Below are 21,344 nucleotides of genomic sequence, written 5' to 3'. Positions count from 1 at the left end.
GAAATGAAAGCACAATTGGGTGATCCTCTCTGTTCCTCCTTCTCCTCCCCTAGAAATTTGAAGTAAGTCCTAGAACACCGATAATTAATAAGAGGATTTTTTTATAGGGTGTAATCCGGCCATAGTCTACCTAGGTAAGGAGGCAGGTAAATGATTCAGTTCAATTAGAAAAGCATATTCAAATAATCAAGTCACTGGCTTCCTCAAACTATTCCATCAAAAATCCTACCATAATGAAGTCTGATAGGACTTTACTGGCTAATGCATTTGAATTAAGTTTTGTGATAGCTCATATAGCATAATGAGGTTTTAAAACAGAAATACTCTGCTATACCTGGTTGTGTTGGTTTTGCTTATCAGGTTCCTAGGGTTTGTCAACAAATATAATAGAGTCATTGGGCATTTGGCTTTACGAATTGACGCTCATTATGCCTGGCAAAGTATATGATAGTCCCATGTTCTGTAAACCTTTTTCTTGATTACAACAGTGCAGTCACTGAAAAGCATAAAGTCAAATGAGAATAAATGGCAAGAATATGTTCTATTTTATTCTTCCTAGGTAAGTAGTAAAATGAGGAGCTATTAATGTGGCTTTGATTAGTCCTCTAAGAGTTGGGTGTTGTATAGAGGTAGAAAAGTCATTATTTTGGGTCTCTGGGAGCAAAACAATTATTTTAAAGAACAGTGTGTAGTTTTCCTCTTTTTTTATGGTGCAACTTGTGCTTTCGTTATTACTTGATATTGGTCCGACCTATATTACCTCAAGCTTGGAGGAGGGAGATTTACATTTTGAGAATTGGTTTGAAGAGGCAACATAAATGGATCATGAAGTACTGTCAGTGAATAAACAAAGGAATTGGAGAAGTTGCTTCGGCTTCCCTAGTACCTAATGTGAGCACCCATTGCCTGTTTTCTAAATGAGCAGCAATATTTTTTCATCTCAAAACTGTGTTTCACCTGCTCGATTTTCTTTCTTGTTTAGCACCAAGTGCTGACATGAAAATGAGGTGGTTGATGTTATTCTTTTGCCTACTTAGAATAGAAACGACCTGGCGAAGCACAGCCTGGGTTTCCATTGCTCAGTTAGTTCATCAGGAAGATGTTAATGTATTTTGCTTATGACCCCCATTAACAGAGATAATTGAACTTGGGCTATGGTGTGAATGTTTTGCTTAGGTCTAATTAATATTTTGTTACCTGCATGACAGACAGTGAACTTCAGCCACTGACATGGGTGATGTATTCAAATCATGTCACGTTTGCATTTCTAATTTTCAATGGATACCAGGTGTTACAGGAATTTTTGAAATTGCATCGTTTGTGGGTCAGAAGTGAACTTTCATTGTACTTGCCTTTTTTCCCTTAGTGGTCTCATTACCCCGGATTTTGATGGTACATATTTATAAAGTATAATTGTCTTTATCAGCCTCCTATCTTCCCAACAAACATGCTCTCTTGTGCAGATTTCTCATACTTTTTCATAGTACTTATACAGGATTTTATATGACAAAAGCTATTTTTACATATAACTTGATTATTTCTATGAACACTCCTAACTCTCAAAAATGTGAGATAAATCCTAGCAGGTTTGGCTCAGTGGATTGAGCATTGGCCTGCTAACTGAAGGGTCTCAGGTTCAATTCTGGTCAAGGTCATATGCCCGGGTTGTACGCTCAATCTCCAATGGGGGGCACGCAAGAGGCAAGTGATCAATGATTCTAATCATTGATGTTTCTATCTCTCTCTCCTTCTTCCTCCCTGAAATCAATAAAAAAAAAAAGTAGACAAGCAAAATTATATATAAGTCCTGGGGATATAATGTATCAAAATAAATAAGTAAAACTGTTGGGATATTCCCACTTAAAAATAAGTGTAAGGTGCCTGTAATAAACATAATGGCATTTTTTTCTGATGTATTTCTGAAGTAGATAATATTACTGCTGCATTGATGTTTTGGTATTTGCTGGTCTGTGTGTGGTGTGCCGGGTAGGCTTGCTGATGCTCGTGGGTCTGGCTGCTGGATGACTGTCCCTACACTCCCCAGGTTGCTCCCAGCACTGGGAATTCTTGCTATTCATTTTGCAATTCCTATGACACTGTGGTTTGGTCACCAAAGACTTAAGCTGCCTCCTGTTTTTTGTAGCCAGCTGCCCTTTTTCTGTTAACAGAGCATCTACCTTCTGATGTCAGAGCCCCAGACACCTCCAGAGAGTCTGTTTTATTTCCCTGGCTTAGGCTAGAAGCTAGCAGAATGCCAGAATGCCAAGGATGCAAACACACCTTGTAGAGGAAAGGCAGTGGCTGAAGTTCTAAGCTCTACTGATGGTCTTTTTGTGATAGTCACACCACTCCTGAAACACCATTTCAAGTTCCCCCTCTCTCACTTTGTCAAGGAATTGAACAGTTATTTTTAGCAGCAGCAGCATTATTATTGCATCATTATAATTTAGATTTTATATATATTTATTTTATTTCATGACTATATATTTTTTGTTTTGTTAAAAGGGATTATGGAATGATCATTTTATGTGAGATTACCTCATTATTTTGAGTATGTTAGAATATTTATAACAAATTCCAAACCAGTTTTGTCATAATATATGAAGTGTGTGCTTATTTTTCATGTCTGTGTAGAAGGTCTTCCGACTGAAGATATAAAGCATATCCTGGAGAAGGTATTATCAGAATGGAAGAATGTATCTCAGCATTTGGAAGATCTGGCAAGAAAGATTCAGCTCCAGGAAGATATAAACACTTGCTTTAAGCAACTCGACGAGCTTGACAAGACCATAAAGACAAAGGAGGAGTGGCTAAAACATGCCCCCTCTTCAGCATCCCCCCAGCAGGCCTTGCGGAGTGTGAAGGTAAAGAGACACCATCCGGGATGTGAAAGAATTCTGTGCCCAGTCCTGTATTGAAAGGAATGCTCCTTGTTTCATGACTGTTAGGTTAATTCTGCTCTGATCAACTTTCTGTGCGGACGTTCATCCTCCAGTGAGTTATGTGACCCGATTTTCTCGTCCACAGCGGGAACTGATGAATCTCCTTGGCCTCCACCCCAGAATTGAAACAGTGCGTGCCAGCTGCACAGCCCTGAAGTCTAGGCCTTCTGCCCCCGATTTTGTCCAGCAGGGCTTTGAACGCCTTCTGGGCCGCTACCAATCTGTGCAGCAGGATTTAGAGGATCGTCAGCAACAGCTAGAGAACGGTAAACGTGCTGTCTCCTCCATCACCTTCCTGTTCACCCTAATTTAAAAATTACTCCCAGTATTTGAACATTTAGCACGTTTGCTTGTTTTGTAGGACACACACTCTGTTTTCCTCTGTGCCTGCAGTATACTGTTCCAGGTCAGAAAGCATATCCAGACTATTTCCTGGATTCACAATTGTTTGTGAAAATACAAACAGCTTTCACCTGCTCTAAAATCTTGTGGTAATAGGGTATAGTGATTTTAAGGCTTTTATTAAAGGGTGCTGTTTCTCCCTTTCCTTTAAGGAGGTCAGTCAATATCATTACTAAGGGCAAAAAAGAATGGTAAGTTTACTTCCATTTGCTCAAGATGGTTCAAGTTTTAACAGTACCATCTTCTTTTTTAAAAGAAATCGTGTTCCTGTTTTGAAGTCTGAAAGAGTTTTTACTTTTAGAATAAACCTGGTTTTGGCAAGTTAACCGTTAAAAGTTTTGAGAGCGTATTCCTCATGTTATATATTTTTTTCTCCTTAGCTATTGTTTAAGTCAGGAATTGTGTCGTATTAGGTAATGTTATGGGCAGTGCATGTTAAACAGCTGCACATTTAACCATACCCTTACCTGCAGCAATTGTAGACTGTATTGGTGAGCAACTGTGTCACATGCCCTTCCTTCCGGAAAGGCATTCGGACACCATACTCTTCGTTCGTAGAATTCGGTTAACCTGGAGTGTGAAATGTTTGACGCTACCTCTTTTTAAATTTACTGTTACAAAACATGCTTTCATTTTTGACAAGGACCCATAGGCAATTGAAATGTTTAGGTACTTAAAAATTCAATTTATTTTTTGTCTTTATTTTTTTGGGTTTTTCATTGTGGTAAAATACATGTAACATTAATTTGACCACTTTAACCATTTTTAAGTGTAGAGTTCAGTAGTATTAAATATACTCACATTGTAATGCAACCAATCTCCAGAGCTCATTTCAAACTGAAACTATATCCATTAAACAAGAGTTCTGCATTTCCCCCTCCCTCTAGCCCCTGGCAACCACCATTCTACTTTCAGTTTCAAAGTGTTTGACTATTCTAGATTCCTCATATAAATAGAATTGTGTAGTCTTTGTTTTCTTGTGACTGGCTTATTTTGCTTAGTGTAAGTTTCTCTAAGTTCATCTATGCCGTAGCATGTGTCAGAATTCCCTTCCTTTTAAAGGCTGAGTAATATTCCATTGTGTGTATACACTACATTTTGTTTATCCACTTATTTGTCGATGGGCATTTGGGTGTTTCCACCTTAAGGCCTGTTCTGAATAATGCTGCTAGTTTTACTTTAGCTGCTAGCTGGTTTGACCACTTTGTGCTTCAAATAAGTTTACTCCTTTCCACACAAGTGTTGCTTGACTGTGGTTTTTACATTTGTGGGTGCAGTAGACATCATGCCAGTTGGCGTTTGCAGTAATTGTTTCTCGGGGTGCCTGCAGCAGCCTGGCTGTGGTGTCCCATATAATGTCCACCACTCTGCAATGGCAGTCCATCTGCACACTTGTGTTTAGAGGAAGACTGGCTGAAGGGATCTTTGTTTTCTTTTGTTCTTTGTATAGCTACTGGGTAAAAAGAGATTATATGAGACAAAGAAACATTGTAGTACCATCTTCAGAGAGACATTTCATCATGACAAAATAAGGAAAAATGATAGTGGGTTAGTTAATATTTCAAACATCAACATCCGTAGGAATGATGTCACTATCTGACTCTCAGAGATGCCAGTGGAATGCCAGTAGCTAACAGAGACTCTTTTTAATTTTAATTACAGTGTTTAACTTCTTATGTACTAGAATTCCCTTATTATATACAGAAGATTAATGTTATATATTAGGCTTCTAGCATTGTTTCTAGTAATATTAGGCTTCTAGCATTGTTTTCTCAAATAAAGTATTTTTAAATGAATAGAAATGAAGAGCCAACCTGGACATGCGTATTTGGAAACGTTGAAAACTCTGAAAGATATGCTAAATGATTTAGAAAGTAAGGCCCAGACATCGTTGGATGTCGTGAATGAACCTGCAGAGGTGGAGAAGGCCCTGCAGGAAAAAAAGGTAATATATATTTTAGGTCTTAGAAATCTAGAGTCACTTCTAATATGTCACATATTTTGAAATACATTTTTCAACTACTTATATTTTCTTTTAAAAATATATTTTATTGACTTTTTACAGAGAGGGAGGGAGAGGGACAGAGAGTTAGAAACATCGATGAGAGAGAAACATTGATCAGCTGCCTCCTGCACACCCCCTACTGGGGATGTGCCCACAACCAAGGTACATTCCCTTGACCAGAATCGAACCTGGGACCCTTCAGTCTGCAAGCCGACATGCTCTATCCACTGAGCCAAACCAGTTAGGGCTATTTTTCAACTGTTTAAAAAACATTTTGGTCATAATTGGTACTATAATGTAGCACCTTAGCTAAAAGAAAAGATAATTATATTAAATATTTTAATAGAATTAAACCATATTTTTCTTCTATTGTAATTAGCTTAAAATTCTCAACCTATTAGTAATCTACTAAAATAGGTATATTTAACAAAATGAACAATATCAATTAAATTGACGTGTTGTACTTTTTCTATGCTGAGGAACAATGCTTCTCTAGTCATTTAGGATACATGGCTCCGAACCATTTCATCAGATAAGGTAGCCACGGAGTGAGCCCCACACCCTGGACCCTCACTGGGTGTGTTGTTACAGAGGTTTTTAGTGTAGAGAATGTACACTACACTACATGTACACTCACCCACATACAACTCATGAAGGGAAAGCTTTAATTTTTTCCGATTGTGCTTATTTTTTTGATGATTTTTTTCACAGTTTTTGAAAAATATATTTTTATTGATTTTAGAGAGGAAGGGAGAGGGGTAAAGAGATAGAAACATCAATGATGAGAGAGAATCATTAACCACCTGCCTCGTGCATGCCCCTTATTGGGGATCAAACCAGTAACCAGGCATGTGCCCTGACTGGGAATTGAACTGTGACCTCCTGGTTCATAGGTCAATGCTCTACCACTGAGCCCTGCCAGTTGGACCTCAGTTTTTTTTTTTGTTTTTTTTTTATTCAATGCTTTTTAAAAGGTGACTTTGAACTGTTTATAGCTCATATTATTACATCTGTACAGGCAAATCACTGTGCATATTGTTAATCTTTTAAAATTTTCTTCCAGGCTCTTGATGAAATCCTTGAGAATAAAAAACCTACATTATTTAAACTTGCAGAAGAAACAAAGGCTTTGGAGAAAAACGTTTCTCCAGATGTAGGAAAAATGTATAATCAAGAATGTAATGATGTTCAAGGAAAGTGGAACAAAGTGAAAGTCAAGGTTTCCAAAGATCTGCATTTGCTTGAAGAAATTATCCCCAAACTGAGAGCTTTTGAGGTAAATCTAGAGGCTATTAGGAGTTTACGTTTATTCCAGGGTAAAATAGTAGTTACCATGTAAGATTCAAATATCTATTATTTGAATATTTTGCATTCTTTCTAGTGCCACATTTATTATGTACTTAAGTTGGGATTTATAACTTGCCTACCAAAGCTGTATGTTTACTGTGCTGGAGAACACAAAGATAAGAGAAAATTACTTAAAAATGGTCAAAATAAAGTTTCAGGAATGAGGAGCTCACATGATGTACAGACTGGTGACTAGATTGCAGGGATTATCAGAGTGGTTGAAGTTTCCTGGGTAGCAGCAGATACCTGAGTCTTTGAGGCTGTTTTTTTTTTTTTTTTTAAAGGTTTTAGATATTTGGAGTTGAAAAATCTGAACTAGGCCCTCAACAGAAAGTGTCAGATTAGAATAGCAGGTAGCTTGAGGTGCACGAAAATTCAGAAATGGGATCCTTTGCTACGTATGAAAATGTCTACAGAAGAAGAAGCAAAGATAAAATCCCAGAGGAAAGGATACATGTGAGGACATAGGAGAAAGTGGTAAAAGTCAATGTCAGAATATTAACACTTCGCCTGTGAGGAAGATGGAGAAGTAGAGTTTCCAAAACGCCTGGTTTTGCAATAGAAAATATCTGCATGAAGAGTGATCCCATCATACTCACCCCCCATAGGCTCTGTGTCCTCCCGAGACCTCCTTACCTGGTTCTTCAGTGTATGTTTTTTTGCACTTAAGTATCCCAAAATGTACTTCTAGAACAGAACCTGACTCAGAGAAGGTACTCCATAAATACTTCCAATGCCTGAAATGAGATCAGTTCTAGAGGGTTTAGTTATGGAAATTATATATATATTGATCCCAAGAGAACATATGTAAGAGATTATGTATATTTATATATTTGTACCTAGGTCCCAAGAGAATTTGTGTTAAAGGTGTTGTTAAAAAAGTGAGAAGATTAAAAATGAAGAAAAAATTATTGAGAATTATGTTTTAAAAATTAAAATCAGAGGACATGTAGTAGAAGAGGGTGGGGAAGGCTTACAGATGAGTGTGAAAGGATCCAGAATGATGAGACAACTGTGGTGACCACTGAACTTGGAGGGAAGCTCTTTGGCCCAAGAACCAATGGATAGGTCCAGTGAATGACGAGGAGGAGAGTAAAGATGGCCAGTGAATGACAAGAAGGAGAGTAAAAATGGCAAGGTGTGTGTGTGTGTGTGTGTGTGTGTGGTGGTGGTGGAAGGAAGTGGTTTTCTCTAAGTGTAAGTTGTAGTTCTATACTGAGATGTCATTAGAACAAACCTGTAGTTGCCAACTGGTGTGCTGCAAGAATTCTTAAAACATGCACTACTTGACCAGTCAGGGGCACTGACCTCTTTTCCCTTAGATTGTCAAGTAAAAGAAAAAAAAAAAAAGATAATAGCCAACATAGCAATAGCTGTCCAGTGTGAACAAATCAAAATTACACCTATTTTTTTTGTCAGGTTGGCAAAAAATGTATATTTTTTGGTGTCCCACCAAAGTTTAGTAATTAATTTATGTGTTCCATGAGATGAAAAAGGTTGATATGGCTGGATTAAATCATTCATTTTGAACAAGAGTGTGTTATGTGTAGCTTAGTATTTTTGACTCATTTAACATTGTGAGTGGATCCACTTCCCCTCGTCTGTCTTCAGTTATAATTCTTTCCAGCTTTAAAAACCAGAATTACCCTTATTCACAATTCTAAAATTTTTGGATGGTGTCCAAGCATTGGATTATCAGTGGTTCTTAGCCAGGGGTGATTTTGCTCCCTAGAGGGCATTTGTCATTGCTTCCAGACAGTTTGCTGCAACATGGGGGAAGGGAGGGTGCTATTGGCGCTAGTGGTAGGGACTGGGGCTGCAGGTGAACATCCTATAGTGCCCAGGACAGGAGTGCCAGGGTTGAGCAATGCTGGATTAAATCTTTCCCATATTTTCAAAAGAGCATTGCTTTGTTTTCCAATTTTAATCTGAGATGTAGTTCAGGAAATTCATAGGTGAAGAATAACCCAAACGTTAATCTCTTTTTGAAAGTGTATTATAGGGAGAGGGAAGTTTGGGGTGTGGGGAGGGTGAGTAGGGAGAGATTAACCAAAGAATTTATATGCATAAACCATGGACACAGACAATAGTGTGGTGAAGCCCTGGGGGCAGGGCAGAGTGGGGTGGAGGAGGTCGATGGGAAAAAAGGGGGACGTATGTAATGTTTTCAACAATAAAGATAAAATTAAAAAAAACCTGCATTATAGGGTTAGCTAGATGTGTGCCAACATTTTAATGTGGAATTTAAAGATAATACATGTTCTTCAAAACACAGAAGAGAGTCCTGTGGTTATAGTAATCCAGCTTTCGACTTTGGTGTGTTGTTACTAATGTAGCAAATTTAGGCACTTCAAGTGACCAGTTGGAGTGCATGCCAAATTTATTTCCGTGGAAAATATCCCACATCAAACACATGCCTCTTGATAATTAGATTTTTTATTTTTACAGTAGCAGATTTGTAATGTCTAGTTATTTTTAGCTTACTTTTTGTGTCCTAACTACAAGATTGTTGACAGTGTCTGTATTACCTAATTATACAACTTTCTTGTCGAAATATACATTTTTAAATTCTAAAAAAACACTTATAATCCTTTATTTGCTTTGGATGAATTGGTTGTTACTTAACTACTTAGGGAATTCACTTAGGGAAACTTAATTTCCACCTCCCAAAGATAATTACAATAAATATTCATTTTGAGGTTAGTCTTCATTTCCCCCTTTTAATGACCTGATTTATAATATTTTAGGCATTTTAGTTCTATTTGTCTTTAAGCAGTGAAGCACAGTAGGTTTTTTATTCAGTTCCAATTTATGGTAAGGTTTCCTAGTAACACAATGGATGACTTGTTTATTATGAAAATGCATTTTAAGTTATATAAGTAATACATGAATAACACTCATTGAAGAAACTGAATTACAGAGAAGTATTTAGAGTTAGCACTTACAGTTCCCTTTCTGGCCCAATACCGTTTCTTTTCCTGGAGGCAGCAAACATTAGCATTAATTCTTGATGGAGGTTAATATATTCAAAGTAAAAAAGGAAAGTTCATGAATATTACTAATTCGAATTGTTCTTTTTCCACATTCATTGAAACAACTGATATTGAACTTCATGAGGGGCATTGAAAAAGATAGTACTCAAATGCATGAGCTTGGAGTATGAATTTTCGTTACTCAAAATAATAAAGCCTCTCATTGAAATGCATTTTGTTGAAATGTTAACAGCATTCGCACAGCTATTGCTTACTTTTTTCCTGCCATCCTACAATACATGTAAAGAATTCATATTATCTGTTTATGTGCAAATTTTAGTTTTCTGTTTGTTGGCAATAGTGGTTTCCTTATGTGCCTACATTTCCTTTGTCTACACGGCTGGTTCCTTTTGCACAGATAGAGAATGGGGCTGCACACTCTTAAGTCAGCGTTTTTAACCTTTTTCATCTCATGGCACACAAACTAATGACTAAAATTCTGTGGCACACCAAACAATATATTCTATTTTTGGCTGATCTGACAAAAAAAAAAAAAGGTATAATTTTGATTCATTCACACTGGATGGCTATTGTTGTGTGTGCTGTTGTCATTTTTTAATTTGACTATCTAAGGGAAAAGAGGTCAGTTCTCCGAACTTAATAGTCAGATAGTGCTTGTTTTAAACATTCTTGTGGCATACCTGTTGAAAATGGCTATTCTAAGGTATAGTGTTATGCTCAAATACATTCTTAAATTTTTCTTCTTCATCTATTCTATGCCAAAGTAGTGACCTCAGTTCCTGTAATTAAGAGTTAAAATGTTAATTGGTGCATTTAAAATGACTTCATGGAAAGTCCTCCCACTCCTACTTGGCAGCAAATCATTTAAAAAATACACGAAAAAGGTAATTTTTTATTACTGATTTTACTGACAAGATTTCCTTATGAGTTATGGCAATTAAATATTATAAAATCCTGAGGCTGCTCATCCCCAGCAATAATATGTTTGATTCAGGGGCTGAAAGATGCTTCTTGTTATTTCCTTTTTGCTTTTGAAGATCTCCTGCATTGTGGTGTAGCTGTGGGATCATGAAACCATCATCAAGGCCCACACAAAACTCTGCCTTCATTTCCCCGCCCCTCCTGCCTCTTTGGGTCCCACCTCCAGCCCCTTCCAACTATGTGCAGACTCTCAAGTCACCTCCTGCCCTGACAGTCTTATTACCCTTCCAATCTGACTGCTGCTTCCACTCTCTTTCCTCTTGAATTCTTGTTCACACTGGGGCCCGAGTTGCACTTCCGGGAAGGATCTGGTTGTCTTTCCATGGTAACACAGAGTGTGTTCCCAAATGTCGTGTGGAGCCTGCCTCTTCCTTGCCCCCAAACGCTGCCTGCATTCTCCTCTGTGAGCTGAGCTGGGTCAGGAGACAGTGTGGTGGTTTCAGAGACCACATGGACAACGGCCTTTCTCTGGAAATGCCCCTTACTTGCTGGGAATTGACATCCTCCTCAGCTCATACTCATCCTTTAAGAGTAAGCTGCTTCTGCAAGCAGCCTTGAGTCTTGCTTACCACAGCACCCACAGCGATCTTCCCTTCTCCAGTGATTCTCTGTTGTTGACACCTTCAGAATACACCTTACACCATCTCAGGCCAGCCTTTATTACAGCCTTTATTATGGCTAGAACTGTGAGTCTGTCCTCCCCCAAGGCATGCTTTTTTTGAGGATAGATAGCAACCTTGTCTGGCCTCCGGCAAGGAAGCAGGTGTGAATGTAACTACTTTGAAGGCACCTTCAGACATCTTAGCCATTGTTCCTCTCTAGTGAGGTTGGATCTATAAAACCCAAATGCCTGGTTGCCCTAAATGGCAGGACACCTGTGTAGTCGCCCAATTTCCTCAGTGGCTGAACAGGCACAGGTAACAGACTACGTGCTGTGCTCTGACCCAGAGTGTGGAGGGGACGTGCTGGCGCTCAGACAGGCGGAAGCAGGCTCTGACATCGCTCTGGGCAGTATTTTAGGGTAAAAACACAATGCTAACTACTTCCTCAGGGTAATGCGCAGTCTGGCTGATTTAACTCTTTCTAGATAATATATAAATGCAATAATTATTTCAGGTTTTCCCCCCTCATTTTGAATACATCTTACTTCATTTTACTGATGCATTCTAAACCTTAGATTTAGGAACTAGTTTCAGATAAGAAATGTAGCAATGTCATGGCTAGTCTTCCCCATGAAATGAGGTCATGACATTTGTGTTTTAGAGGTTAATGAATATTATAAAACCAAATAAAATAGAAGTCTTCTTACCTTAAATTACTGTTTTAATTCTGGTTTCACAATTTTTTTTTTTTTTTATTTTTGCCTATGTCTTGGCTTAGAAATTGACTGCTTAAAAGCTGTGGATATTACAAAAGATGGGGGAGGAGCAAAGGAAAATGCCAAGAATTTAGCTGTAAACAAAATCTCAGGGAGGTGGTTGTGTACCTTGGAATCTCACTGTCTTCCATCCAGAGTTGCCAAGCTTCAGAGTTCCTCCGCCCTTGGCTCCGGGGCTGGGCTGGGAGAGGCCGTGACAGGGGAAAGGGATTGTTTTAGTGACCTCACATTGCTTTTCCATGACCTACAGCAGGTGTTACCCACCCACGTGCTTACAGATCCGTGCTTTTGAGCAGTAATGGTCAATGTAGAATTTTGGCCATCTTAAACTAGAATATTTGATGCTTTGCTTTTCAAAGCTACCATATTAATCATTTTATATCTGAGAATTTGTGAGTATAAATAGGATTGGGAAAATGGCTGCTCTAGATAGTGCTTACAGTTTAGATGTTTTATTATAGAGTTTAAAAAAATTCAATTACTGTTTATATTCCATATTATTCTGTATTAGATTCAGGTGTACAGCAGTGGTTAGACAATCATATTCTTTACACAGTAGTCCCCCTGATTTTTCAAGTACCCACCTGGCACCATACATAGTTATTATAATATTATTTGACTATATTCTCTATGTTGTAATTTACGTCCCTGTGACTAGTCTGTGACTACCAATTTGTATTTCTTAATCCCTTCACCCCTTTCATCTGCCAGCCCCCTCCCCTCTGTCAACCATCAGTCTATTCTCTGTATCTATGAGTCTGGTTCTATTTTGTTTGTTTGTTTATTTTTTTTCTTTAGATTCCACATATAAGTGAAATCATAGGTATTTGTCTTTCTCTATCTGACTTATTTCACATAGATAATACCCATGCTGTCACAAAAGGTAAGATTTCATTGTTGGTGTTGTTTTATGACTGAGTAGTATTCCATTATGCACAGGCACTACTTTTTTACCCACTTACCTATTGATGGGCACTTTGGGTTGCTTCCATATCTTGCCAATTGTAAACAATGCAGTTTACAGTTTTCTGCATGTGCAATAATGACAGACATTTATTTTAGAAATGTACTAATAAGTTTTCAAAGAACTGAGGTCCTCCAAAGAAGACAGAACATTAGAAATTGCCTAATCTAAGATATATATTCATATATTCATTGGTTCAATGAATATGTTCGTATTTTTAAAAATATTTATATTTTATTGATTTTTTACAGCAAGGAAGTGAGAGGGATAGAGAGTTAGAAACATCGATGGGAGAGAAACATCGATCAGCTGCCTCCTGCACACCCCCCACTGGGGATATGCCTGCAACCAAGGTACATGCCCTTGACCGGAATCGAACCTGGGACCTTTCAGTCCACAGGCCGACGCTCTATCCACTGAGCCAGACCAGTTAGGGCAATATGTTCATATTCTGCAAGTGGATGGAGGTGGAGAAACATTCAATGCTCCTGGTGTATTAGAAGCTCACAGTGCATCAATCAGCGCAGTGATTTTTAACTGGACAGAGAAACTGCATGTGAGCGCTTTCACTGTCTCAGTCACCTCTTTGCTGAATGATTGAATGAAAGGTGAGCTGACTTTTGGTATTTGTAAAAAATATTTTTATTGACTTTTAGAGAGAGAGGGAGGAAGGGAGAGGGAGAGGGAGAAAGAGAAACATCGATGTGAGAGCAGAACATCTATGATCGGCTGCCTCCTGCTCAACCCCACCTGGGATGAAGCTTGCAATCCAGCCATGTGCCCTGGCTCAGAACCAAACTAGCCACCTTTTGGTGAACAGGATGATGCCCAACCAACTGAGCCAAACCAGGCAGGGCTTGATATTTTTTAAATCACAGGGAACGTGCCGAAACCGGTTTGGCTCAGTGGATAGAGCGTCAGCCTGCGGACTGAAAGGTCCCAGGTTCGAGTCCAGTCAAGGGCATGTACCTTGGTTGCGGGCACATCCCCAGTAGGGGGTGTGCAGGAGGCAGCTGATCCATGTTTCTCTCTCATCGATGTTTCTAACTCTCTCTATCTCTCTCCCTTCCTCTCTGTAAAAAGTCAATAAAATATATTTTAAAAAAAATAAATCACAGGGAATGTTATTACAAGTCAAGTGAGACAATGTTTTTCTTCCAAGGAAAGAGGAGCCGCTGGAGGGCGGAGCAGAGCTCCCTCTCTGGTGTTAGCAGCTTGTCTTAGTGACCCTCCCACTGGTGTGGCTGGCAGGGGCAGTTATGTGACGCTGCTCCAGGCATTTTTAAAGTTGGGCCTTTCCTCATTTATCTGGCTTCCTTCTGCTGAGCTGGATTCAGTTCTTCAAACTGTTATTTTTAAACAGTTACTTTTCAACAGTTATATGACAGAACAAGCATTAATGTTGGCAGCAAGTTAAAAACATTAAACACCCTTAAGGAAACATGTACTCACCCTTGCTTATTCCTGTGGAGTCTCCACTGGGAATCAACACCAGAGTTTGGAAGTGGTAACTCTTACGGGGCTAATCTTGGTCCTAAAGCACTTAGTTTTGTAGATCTTAGTAATAATAGCTACCGTTTACTGCATCCCAGCTCTGTACCTGTGCAAACATTATGTTTTCCAGGAAATTTTCAGGCAAGGTATTTGTTATTTTTTCTATAGGCTTCTGAGGCTCAAAGAAGAGAAATTAGAAAGTTGCTGAGCTTGGCGTTCAGACCTTAGTCTTCCTCTTCCTGGGGGCATGCTGTCTCCTAGGACTCAGCATGGTCGGGGGACTTGTGGGGCTCTTGGTTGTGAAAACAGCTTTTCAGATGCCTATCTGTGATCAGTTGGTCTGCCTGGCTGGTGTCTGTTGCTTCCCTCTTTCTTTTTCCTCATAGTGAAGGGTAAGCAAAGACAGGTGTGTGTGATTGGGTGCCTTCACATGGTCTGTATGTGAGAGAGAGGGAGGAAGGGTGAGGGTTAATGCCATAAAACTTCCCTCATGCCAACAATGGGTATTGTGGAGGCCACTTGCTCCAGTCAAGGCTGACTGTGACTAAAACTTCCTTGCAGCATAATGCTTCCATGCTAATGTCAAAAAGCCTTGGCCCGGGAGACTGTCAGTTTCCTTATTCAAAACTTGATTTATTGAGTTGTCAGTTATATGGCAGTAGAGCTGCTGCTAACTCTTAAAAAGTTCGAAATGGAGATTGACAGTGCCAGAAGTGGCAGCAACTTAAGTGGGCAGGTTGAATTCTTCATGTACTCTATAGGAGTTTCATACTTTTCTCTCTTCATATTTTTTAGATTTTTAAAAATTTATTTCAGAGAGAAAGGGAAAGAGAGAGTTAGAAACATCAATGATGAGAGAGAATCATTGATCGGCTGCCTCCTGCACACCCCACACTGGGGATCGAGCCCACAACCCGGGCATATGTCCTGACCGGGAATCCAACCCTGACCTCCTGGTTCATAGGTTGACACTCAACCACTGAGCCACACTGGCTTGACTCTCCCTTTTTGCACTTTGGTCTTCTTGCACACCCCACCCCCACTTGTCCTGACCATGTCTTCCTAAGCAGTCTTCTGTGGTAAGATCCTCAAATGCTGGAGCCAATACAAAGAAGGGATACATCACCAAAGCCAAGAGTAAGAGTAGCATAGGCCTATGGGACAGGGGCAGGCCACCGAAAGAACAGAGGGACAGGGAACTGTGGAAGGTGCACAGTGGGATGAAAAGGGCTTTCAAAGCTGTGGATGGAAAAGGGAGGAGGTGGTTGTGCGGGTGGTATAATATTAATAGAGCCAGAAAGGCCTCAGCATATCAGCACGTGTTGCTTTCCATCTTCATCAGAGAATGGCCCTGCAAACTAGAAAGTGTGGAATAGTCATTACTGAGAGTGCATTTGAGCCTGAATTCTGAGTTAGATGGAAAAACTACACGGATCCTTCAGATGCCTAAATCTACATCCCAAGTCACCTGGGATTTTTACCCATGGTCTTAAGGTCACATCATGTATTTTGTGAGAAATTACCAGAAAAATGGAGATAGATGAAAGTCCTAATTAAAGGGGAACATTTTTTTAGAAGTTAAAGACCTGAAGTAAGATGGATGTTGGTTCTTGGCTGTAGATAAATGACCAACCAGACGTCTTATATGTGCTTGGCAAAGGCTGTGTGGTTGCCAGGAATCAACATGGACACCACTAATAAGCCTTGTCCAGACTCATTTCCTTTAAGGACTGATTTTCTTTTAAACTTATATATTTTTTTTTTTGGAAAAGGGATATTAGATTATTTGAATCACAGACTCATAGAGCCACATTTCATGTTTGCTCATTTAGATCAAGTAATGCTACAAACCATCATTTTTGGCAAGCCTAGATTTCAGTAAAGTATTTGAGAAAATCTCTTATAACCTTATGAGAGGGAGATGGAAAGTTAATTGGATGCTAGTATTAGATTGACTCCTATATTTTGAAAAGTAAGCTGGAAATTTGTTGAATAATGAATGACATGGTGTCCTCACAGGGGGAATGCTCAGATAGTCACTGCCATTGTCTTTATTTTTTACCTGAGAAAACCCAACTACCCCCCAAAAAGTCAACAGAAAAGGAATACTTCACTCTCAGATTTGCAAATAAGAGAGAGCTGGGAGGGTTAGCTGGTATGAAAGGAGAGAGGCTAGCCCGGCTGGTGTGGCTCAGTAGTTGAGCTTCGACTTATGAACCTATGAATCAGTGTGGGGCGTGCAGGAGGCAGCCAATCAATGATTCTCTCTCATCATTGGTGTTTCTCTCTCTCTCTCTACCTCTCCTTTCGTCTCTGAAATCAATAAAAATATCTTTAAAAAAATAAAGTAGAGAGACTAAAAATTCAAATAATTTTGTGAGCTAACAAGGCAAAGTTCATTGTTTGTAAACATCAACTCCTAATTGTAAGCAATACGAGATAGGGGAAATGTAATTTTGTGGAAGTTATGGGAATTTTGGAGTTTCAGTTAACCATACTCTTGTGAAGAATATAGCTATAAACAATCAAATAAAAGACAAAAGAAACAAAACAACCCTACAGTAGGGAAAATAAAACTTAAAGAATTTTAGATGGCATTTCATGAATGTAATTATCTGCGGTCAAATACCAGTTAGCTCCCTTTGTTGTCATTCAACCCAACATTATAAGAATACTCTGTTCTGTGTGGCATACCTACTGTAAGGACATTAAAAAGTTGATGTAGTTTCCAGAACATGTTGATCCGAGTGGGGAGTGCAATACTTGGATATCACGTCCTAGAGCCATCATGGAAGGGATTGGGGATGTTTAACCAACGGAAGACTAAGGGGAGCCATGATGGTTGTCTTTAAATCTGAAGGTATTTTCTGAACAGGATAGAAAATTTATATTTATTCCATGGGTTGGACAAGAAGCAAAGAATCAAAGAAAGTGCAAGGAAACAAAGTCAGTTTAATACAAAGGAAATTAAGAAGTCATACTGATGGATGGTGTTATGGGAGGCCTTGGAAGGAAATGACCATTACTTTTCTCCAGTGGTAGAGATCAAGTTGAACCATTGGCCACTCCCAATGTTGCTGCCTCTGAAGTCTCTTTCCCTCTGCAAAATATTTCCTTTCTTATTTGTTTTAGACCTCCCAGCACCATACACAGCATTGGGCTCTTGTGGGTGTTAGTACGTTGTGGATGAAAGCATGGAGCCGGGCAGTGGACAGCCCTGGGCCCTCAGATAATAGCGTCCAGCAGAACTAAGAACAACCTCTGTTTCATTCCCTCCACTATGCTCTTTATTTATTTCTGCTTTGAGTAGCTAACCATAGAAGAAAATTTGTTCTAAATTGTGTAAGAACAAAAGATATTTCGCTGTTTATACCGAGAAAAGCATTTTTCCCCCCTGTAATTTGAGGTTTTAATCATAGATACTGCTGACATTGAGGCAAAATAGCTTGGTTCACTGGGGAATGTTTTGAAATTTTTAGAATGATCAGGAAACTGTCAAATCATGGGGAATCGAGTTATTCATGAAGAAAAAATTATTATTTACAAAATTGGTATATTAAAAAAAGATATAAGTAAATGAAAATGATGCTATCAAAGTTTTGAACAATTGTCTTTTTTTTCCCAGTAGCAATAAATTTTGAGATGCAGTAGGTTGGATGTCACTGAGTAATATCCCCTTTGTTATTGTGTTCCATTAGGCTGATTCGAAAGTCATTGAGAAGTGGATGGAGGGTGCGAAAGACTTCTTAATGGAAGAGCAGGCTGTCCCAGGAGATGATGAAGGGCTACAAAGGCAGCTTGACCAATGCTCGGTGAGTCCTGCCGACCTAGGGGACCTGCCCTTATAAGTAACATGTTCTTTTCCTTTATTATTTGCGGCTATTATTAACATTGTTAGAATATGACATGCCAGTACACTGAGATAAAATATCTTTCATTATAAAGCTTTCTTTGCTTTAGAGTTAATAAAAAGTGACTGATTATTTATATTTTATTTTTGGCCATGATTATAGAAATGTGGATAGAGAGAGCGAGAGCTGTCGTTTTATGCCATGATGACAATCTTAGTGTCATAATTACCAGTTGCATATTGCTCTTACTGTGCCACATGGTGAAGCATTAAGAAAAACATACTTAATAGTGGAAATTTCCCAGGAATACTGCATACAGCTTCTATTTGGTGAAATCATTAGGCTTCTCTAAATTCATTAAAAGTGCTATATCCTGCTGAGAGTCACGTATTTCCAATCTAATTTGGCAGATGCCTATCTGAAGCACCCAGGTGAAATGAATTTCTTAAGGCACAATATTTCTGAAGCAGTTAAACTTTTGAGTCCCAAACATTCTGTTCTTACACTATTTGCAGCGATAAAAACAAACTATAATTATGGCATACGCTTCTGTGGAAATGAACTCAACAAGGTCTTAATTTATGTTGTTCAGGCTTTTGTTAAAGAAATAGACACAGTTGAATCATCGCTGAAAGACATGAAGGAAGTAGAGACACACCTTCAAAGTTGTCCAGTTGCTGGAATCAAAACCTGGGTGCAGACCAAACTAGTTGACTACCAAACCCAACTGGAGAAATGTAGCAAGGAGGTAAGTTTTTCAGCTTTACTGTCTGTGTTTTTAAGAGGTAGATGCCATTGACAACATTGATTGTTATGGCCCATACAGTCTGAAAACCAGAGAGCATACTAATTGTCCAGTTTGGCTCCTCAGGGGGAATGAGCTTGTCGTGCTTAGTAAAGAACAAGAAAGGCACTGCAGCTGGGACTGAGTGAGCCGGGGAGGTAGTGGGCTGGAGAAGGGTGAGCTGTGAGGTGGGAAGGGAGTTGGGGAAGGGCTGTTTATGGCCTTGGAGACCAAGGCGGGGGATTCTGTTTCAAGGATAATGTCACACAGAAGGCAACTTGTAGAGTTTTGAACAGGGAAGTGACATGTGATAGATCACTCTGGATTCATCTGGAAAGGCAAGAGGTCATTGCAGCCTTAAGAGAGAATGGCTCCTGGACTGGGGAGATGGTGGTAGAGGCCATGACAAATGTTAGGTGTGGACTGTGGTTTGTAAGTAGAGATGAGAGTCTGGTAATGGCCTGGAAGTGTGATATGCAAAAAAGTGAACAGTCAAGGACAGGCTAGGAACTTTGCAAAAACGTTCACTTTGTGTGAATTGTGGCGCCATTTACTGAAATGGTGAAGACTCAAGGAGCAGAAGCTTTTGTTGGAGCAGGTGACGTGATGATTTCCATCTGGAAGGGTTCAAGTTGAGATCCGTGTTAGACATGCAGGTATAGTTCCTTAGCACTTACCTCTGGAAAGAGGAAGGGGCAGAGGCCAAGGATGCTGAGAAGGGAAGGTCAGCCAAAGGAGAAACTCCAGGAGAGTGTGAGGTCCTGGAGGCAGGTGGAGCAAGTGTCCCACAGAGCCTGGTGCTGAGGGTTGCTGAGGCCGATGGGAACTGAAAAACAAGCTCTAGACTTGACAAATGGAGGCTTTTAAAGACCCAGAGAAACGGGGTGAGTGAGGTGCATGGGCATCCAAAGGGATGCTTTTGTAATTTTTAAAAGTAAGAGATACTACAGGATATTTGCATGCCGAAAAGAAGGACCTCGCCTAGAAGGAGAAAATAATGATGCAGAAGAGATTGAGGGAACATCATTTCTGAAGTGAAGTCTGTGATTATGTGTGAGAAGGAACGAAATTTACTCTCTAAGCGAAAGAATCGCTGATGCAGGGTTTCTCCCTGGTAATGGAAGGGAAAGTGACTGTACTGATTGCTTCTCTTTTGTTAGTGAAACAGCAGTGGAGTGAGGAGAGGGTAAAAAATGAGAGAGAAAATGTGAAATACAGGAATATTTCACAGACAGTCCTGTGGATAGTATATCTCTTAATACAGTGTTTTTTGGTTAATGTTTACATAAAAATTTTATATTGCATCCTTGAGTATTTTTTTTATGGTTTTCCCCCAAATTGCTTAATTTGCATATGTTTAAACTGAAAGGAAAGTTGAAATAATGGTACAGGGAGGACCCTCATCACCATTTCTGAATTTGCCCGTTTTTAATGTTTTACCATGTTTGCTTTCTCATTTTCTCCCCTGCTGTCTTTAGATACATACATACATCTGTATTTATTTTGTTTTTGGTTAAAAATGTACTTTTGACAAGGATTTGAAACTATCGTAACACTTCACCCCTCAATGAGGACACTATTACACAAAACCGCCACGCCATGACCATACTTAAAAAGTAGTTAATGATATCTTACTAATAAAAGCCTAGGTGGTCCTCACGCTGTCACAGGATGGTCGCGTGCACAGCGGGCGCGCGGGTGAGCGGGGCTGGGCTGGACGCTGCGCGCGCGAGGGCGCTGGAGGGAAGTTGACCAGGAGGTGCATCGGGCAGTCACGCGGGGCGCCGGCCACGGGGTGCCGGCGGGCTAACCATCAGGGCAAAGGGCACCCCCCACTCCACCTCCACCTCCACCCAGGGAAATGAGATTCAGCTCCAGTGAAGGGATAAACCTGGGGTAGGGAGCTGCCCACACGTCAAGTCCACCCCCCCAGCCTTGACCTGGGGTATGGACATGTCACAAAACCTCCCGGGTCACTGCCCGGTCCCCCACCCTGAGCTGCTCCCCACACGAGAGCAGTGACCTCACTTCCTGATGACAGAGAGTGGAAACCTGGTAGCCAGGCAACCGCATTGGTACCACAACCCCCTACCCCGCTCCTTGGATGGAGACGCCTTTGATGGAGATGTCCCTATAGAGACATGTTGCGCTGTTTTCGGCAGTCCCAGTGCTCTGATAGGCAGAAAGCCGGCCTTGGCAGCTC

The 21,344-nt window shown here is 39.9% G+C and overlaps 1 protein-coding gene and 1 long non-coding RNA gene across 5 annotated transcripts in view; one reads left to right on the top strand and one right to left on the bottom strand.

The window, feature by feature from the left end:
* Window positions 1-21,344, top strand: part of UTRN (utrophin) — a 454,375-nt gene that overhangs the window by 142,398 nt on the left and 290,633 nt on the right. For all 3 annotated transcript variants that reach the window (XM_054722125.1, XM_054722126.1, XM_054722124.1), the window contains 6 exons: window positions 2,635-2,864; window positions 3,028-3,208; window positions 5,144-5,289; window positions 6,413-6,625; window positions 18,205-18,318; window positions 18,950-19,105. In XM_054722125.1, the coding sequence (XP_054578100.1) occupies window positions 2,635-2,864; window positions 3,028-3,208; window positions 5,144-5,289; window positions 6,413-6,625; window positions 18,205-18,318; window positions 18,950-19,105 (1,040 nt within the window). The remainder of the gene's footprint in view (window positions 1-2,634; window positions 2,865-3,027; window positions 3,209-5,143; window positions 5,290-6,412; window positions 6,626-18,204; window positions 18,319-18,949; window positions 19,106-21,344) is intronic.
* Window positions 1,743-20,941, bottom strand: LOC114230452 (uncharacterized). 2 transcript variants are annotated; one of them, XR_008557237.1, is made up of 7 exons: window positions 20,777-20,941; window positions 19,819-19,967; window positions 13,011-13,076; window positions 12,157-12,229; window positions 7,333-7,433; window positions 5,159-5,274; window positions 1,743-1,758 (listed from the first exon to the last, which is right to left on the bottom strand). It is a non-coding gene; the product is annotated as an uncharacterized LOC114230452 (long non-coding RNA). The 2 variants fall into 2 exon arrangements; XR_003616346.2 differs by lacking the exons at window positions 1,743-1,758; window positions 5,159-5,274; window positions 7,333-7,433 and adding an exon at window positions 10,700-10,747.

The sequence above is a fragment of the Eptesicus fuscus genome, chromosome 10 (assembly GCF_027574615.1).
Source record: "Eptesicus fuscus isolate TK198812 chromosome 10, DD_ASM_mEF_20220401, whole genome shotgun sequence".
NCBI lineage: Eukaryota > Metazoa > Chordata > Mammalia > Chiroptera > Vespertilionidae > Eptesicus > Eptesicus fuscus.
The sequence above is the reverse complement of the archived record's forward strand: the minus strand, read 5'-3'. Positions and strand labels throughout refer to the sequence as shown.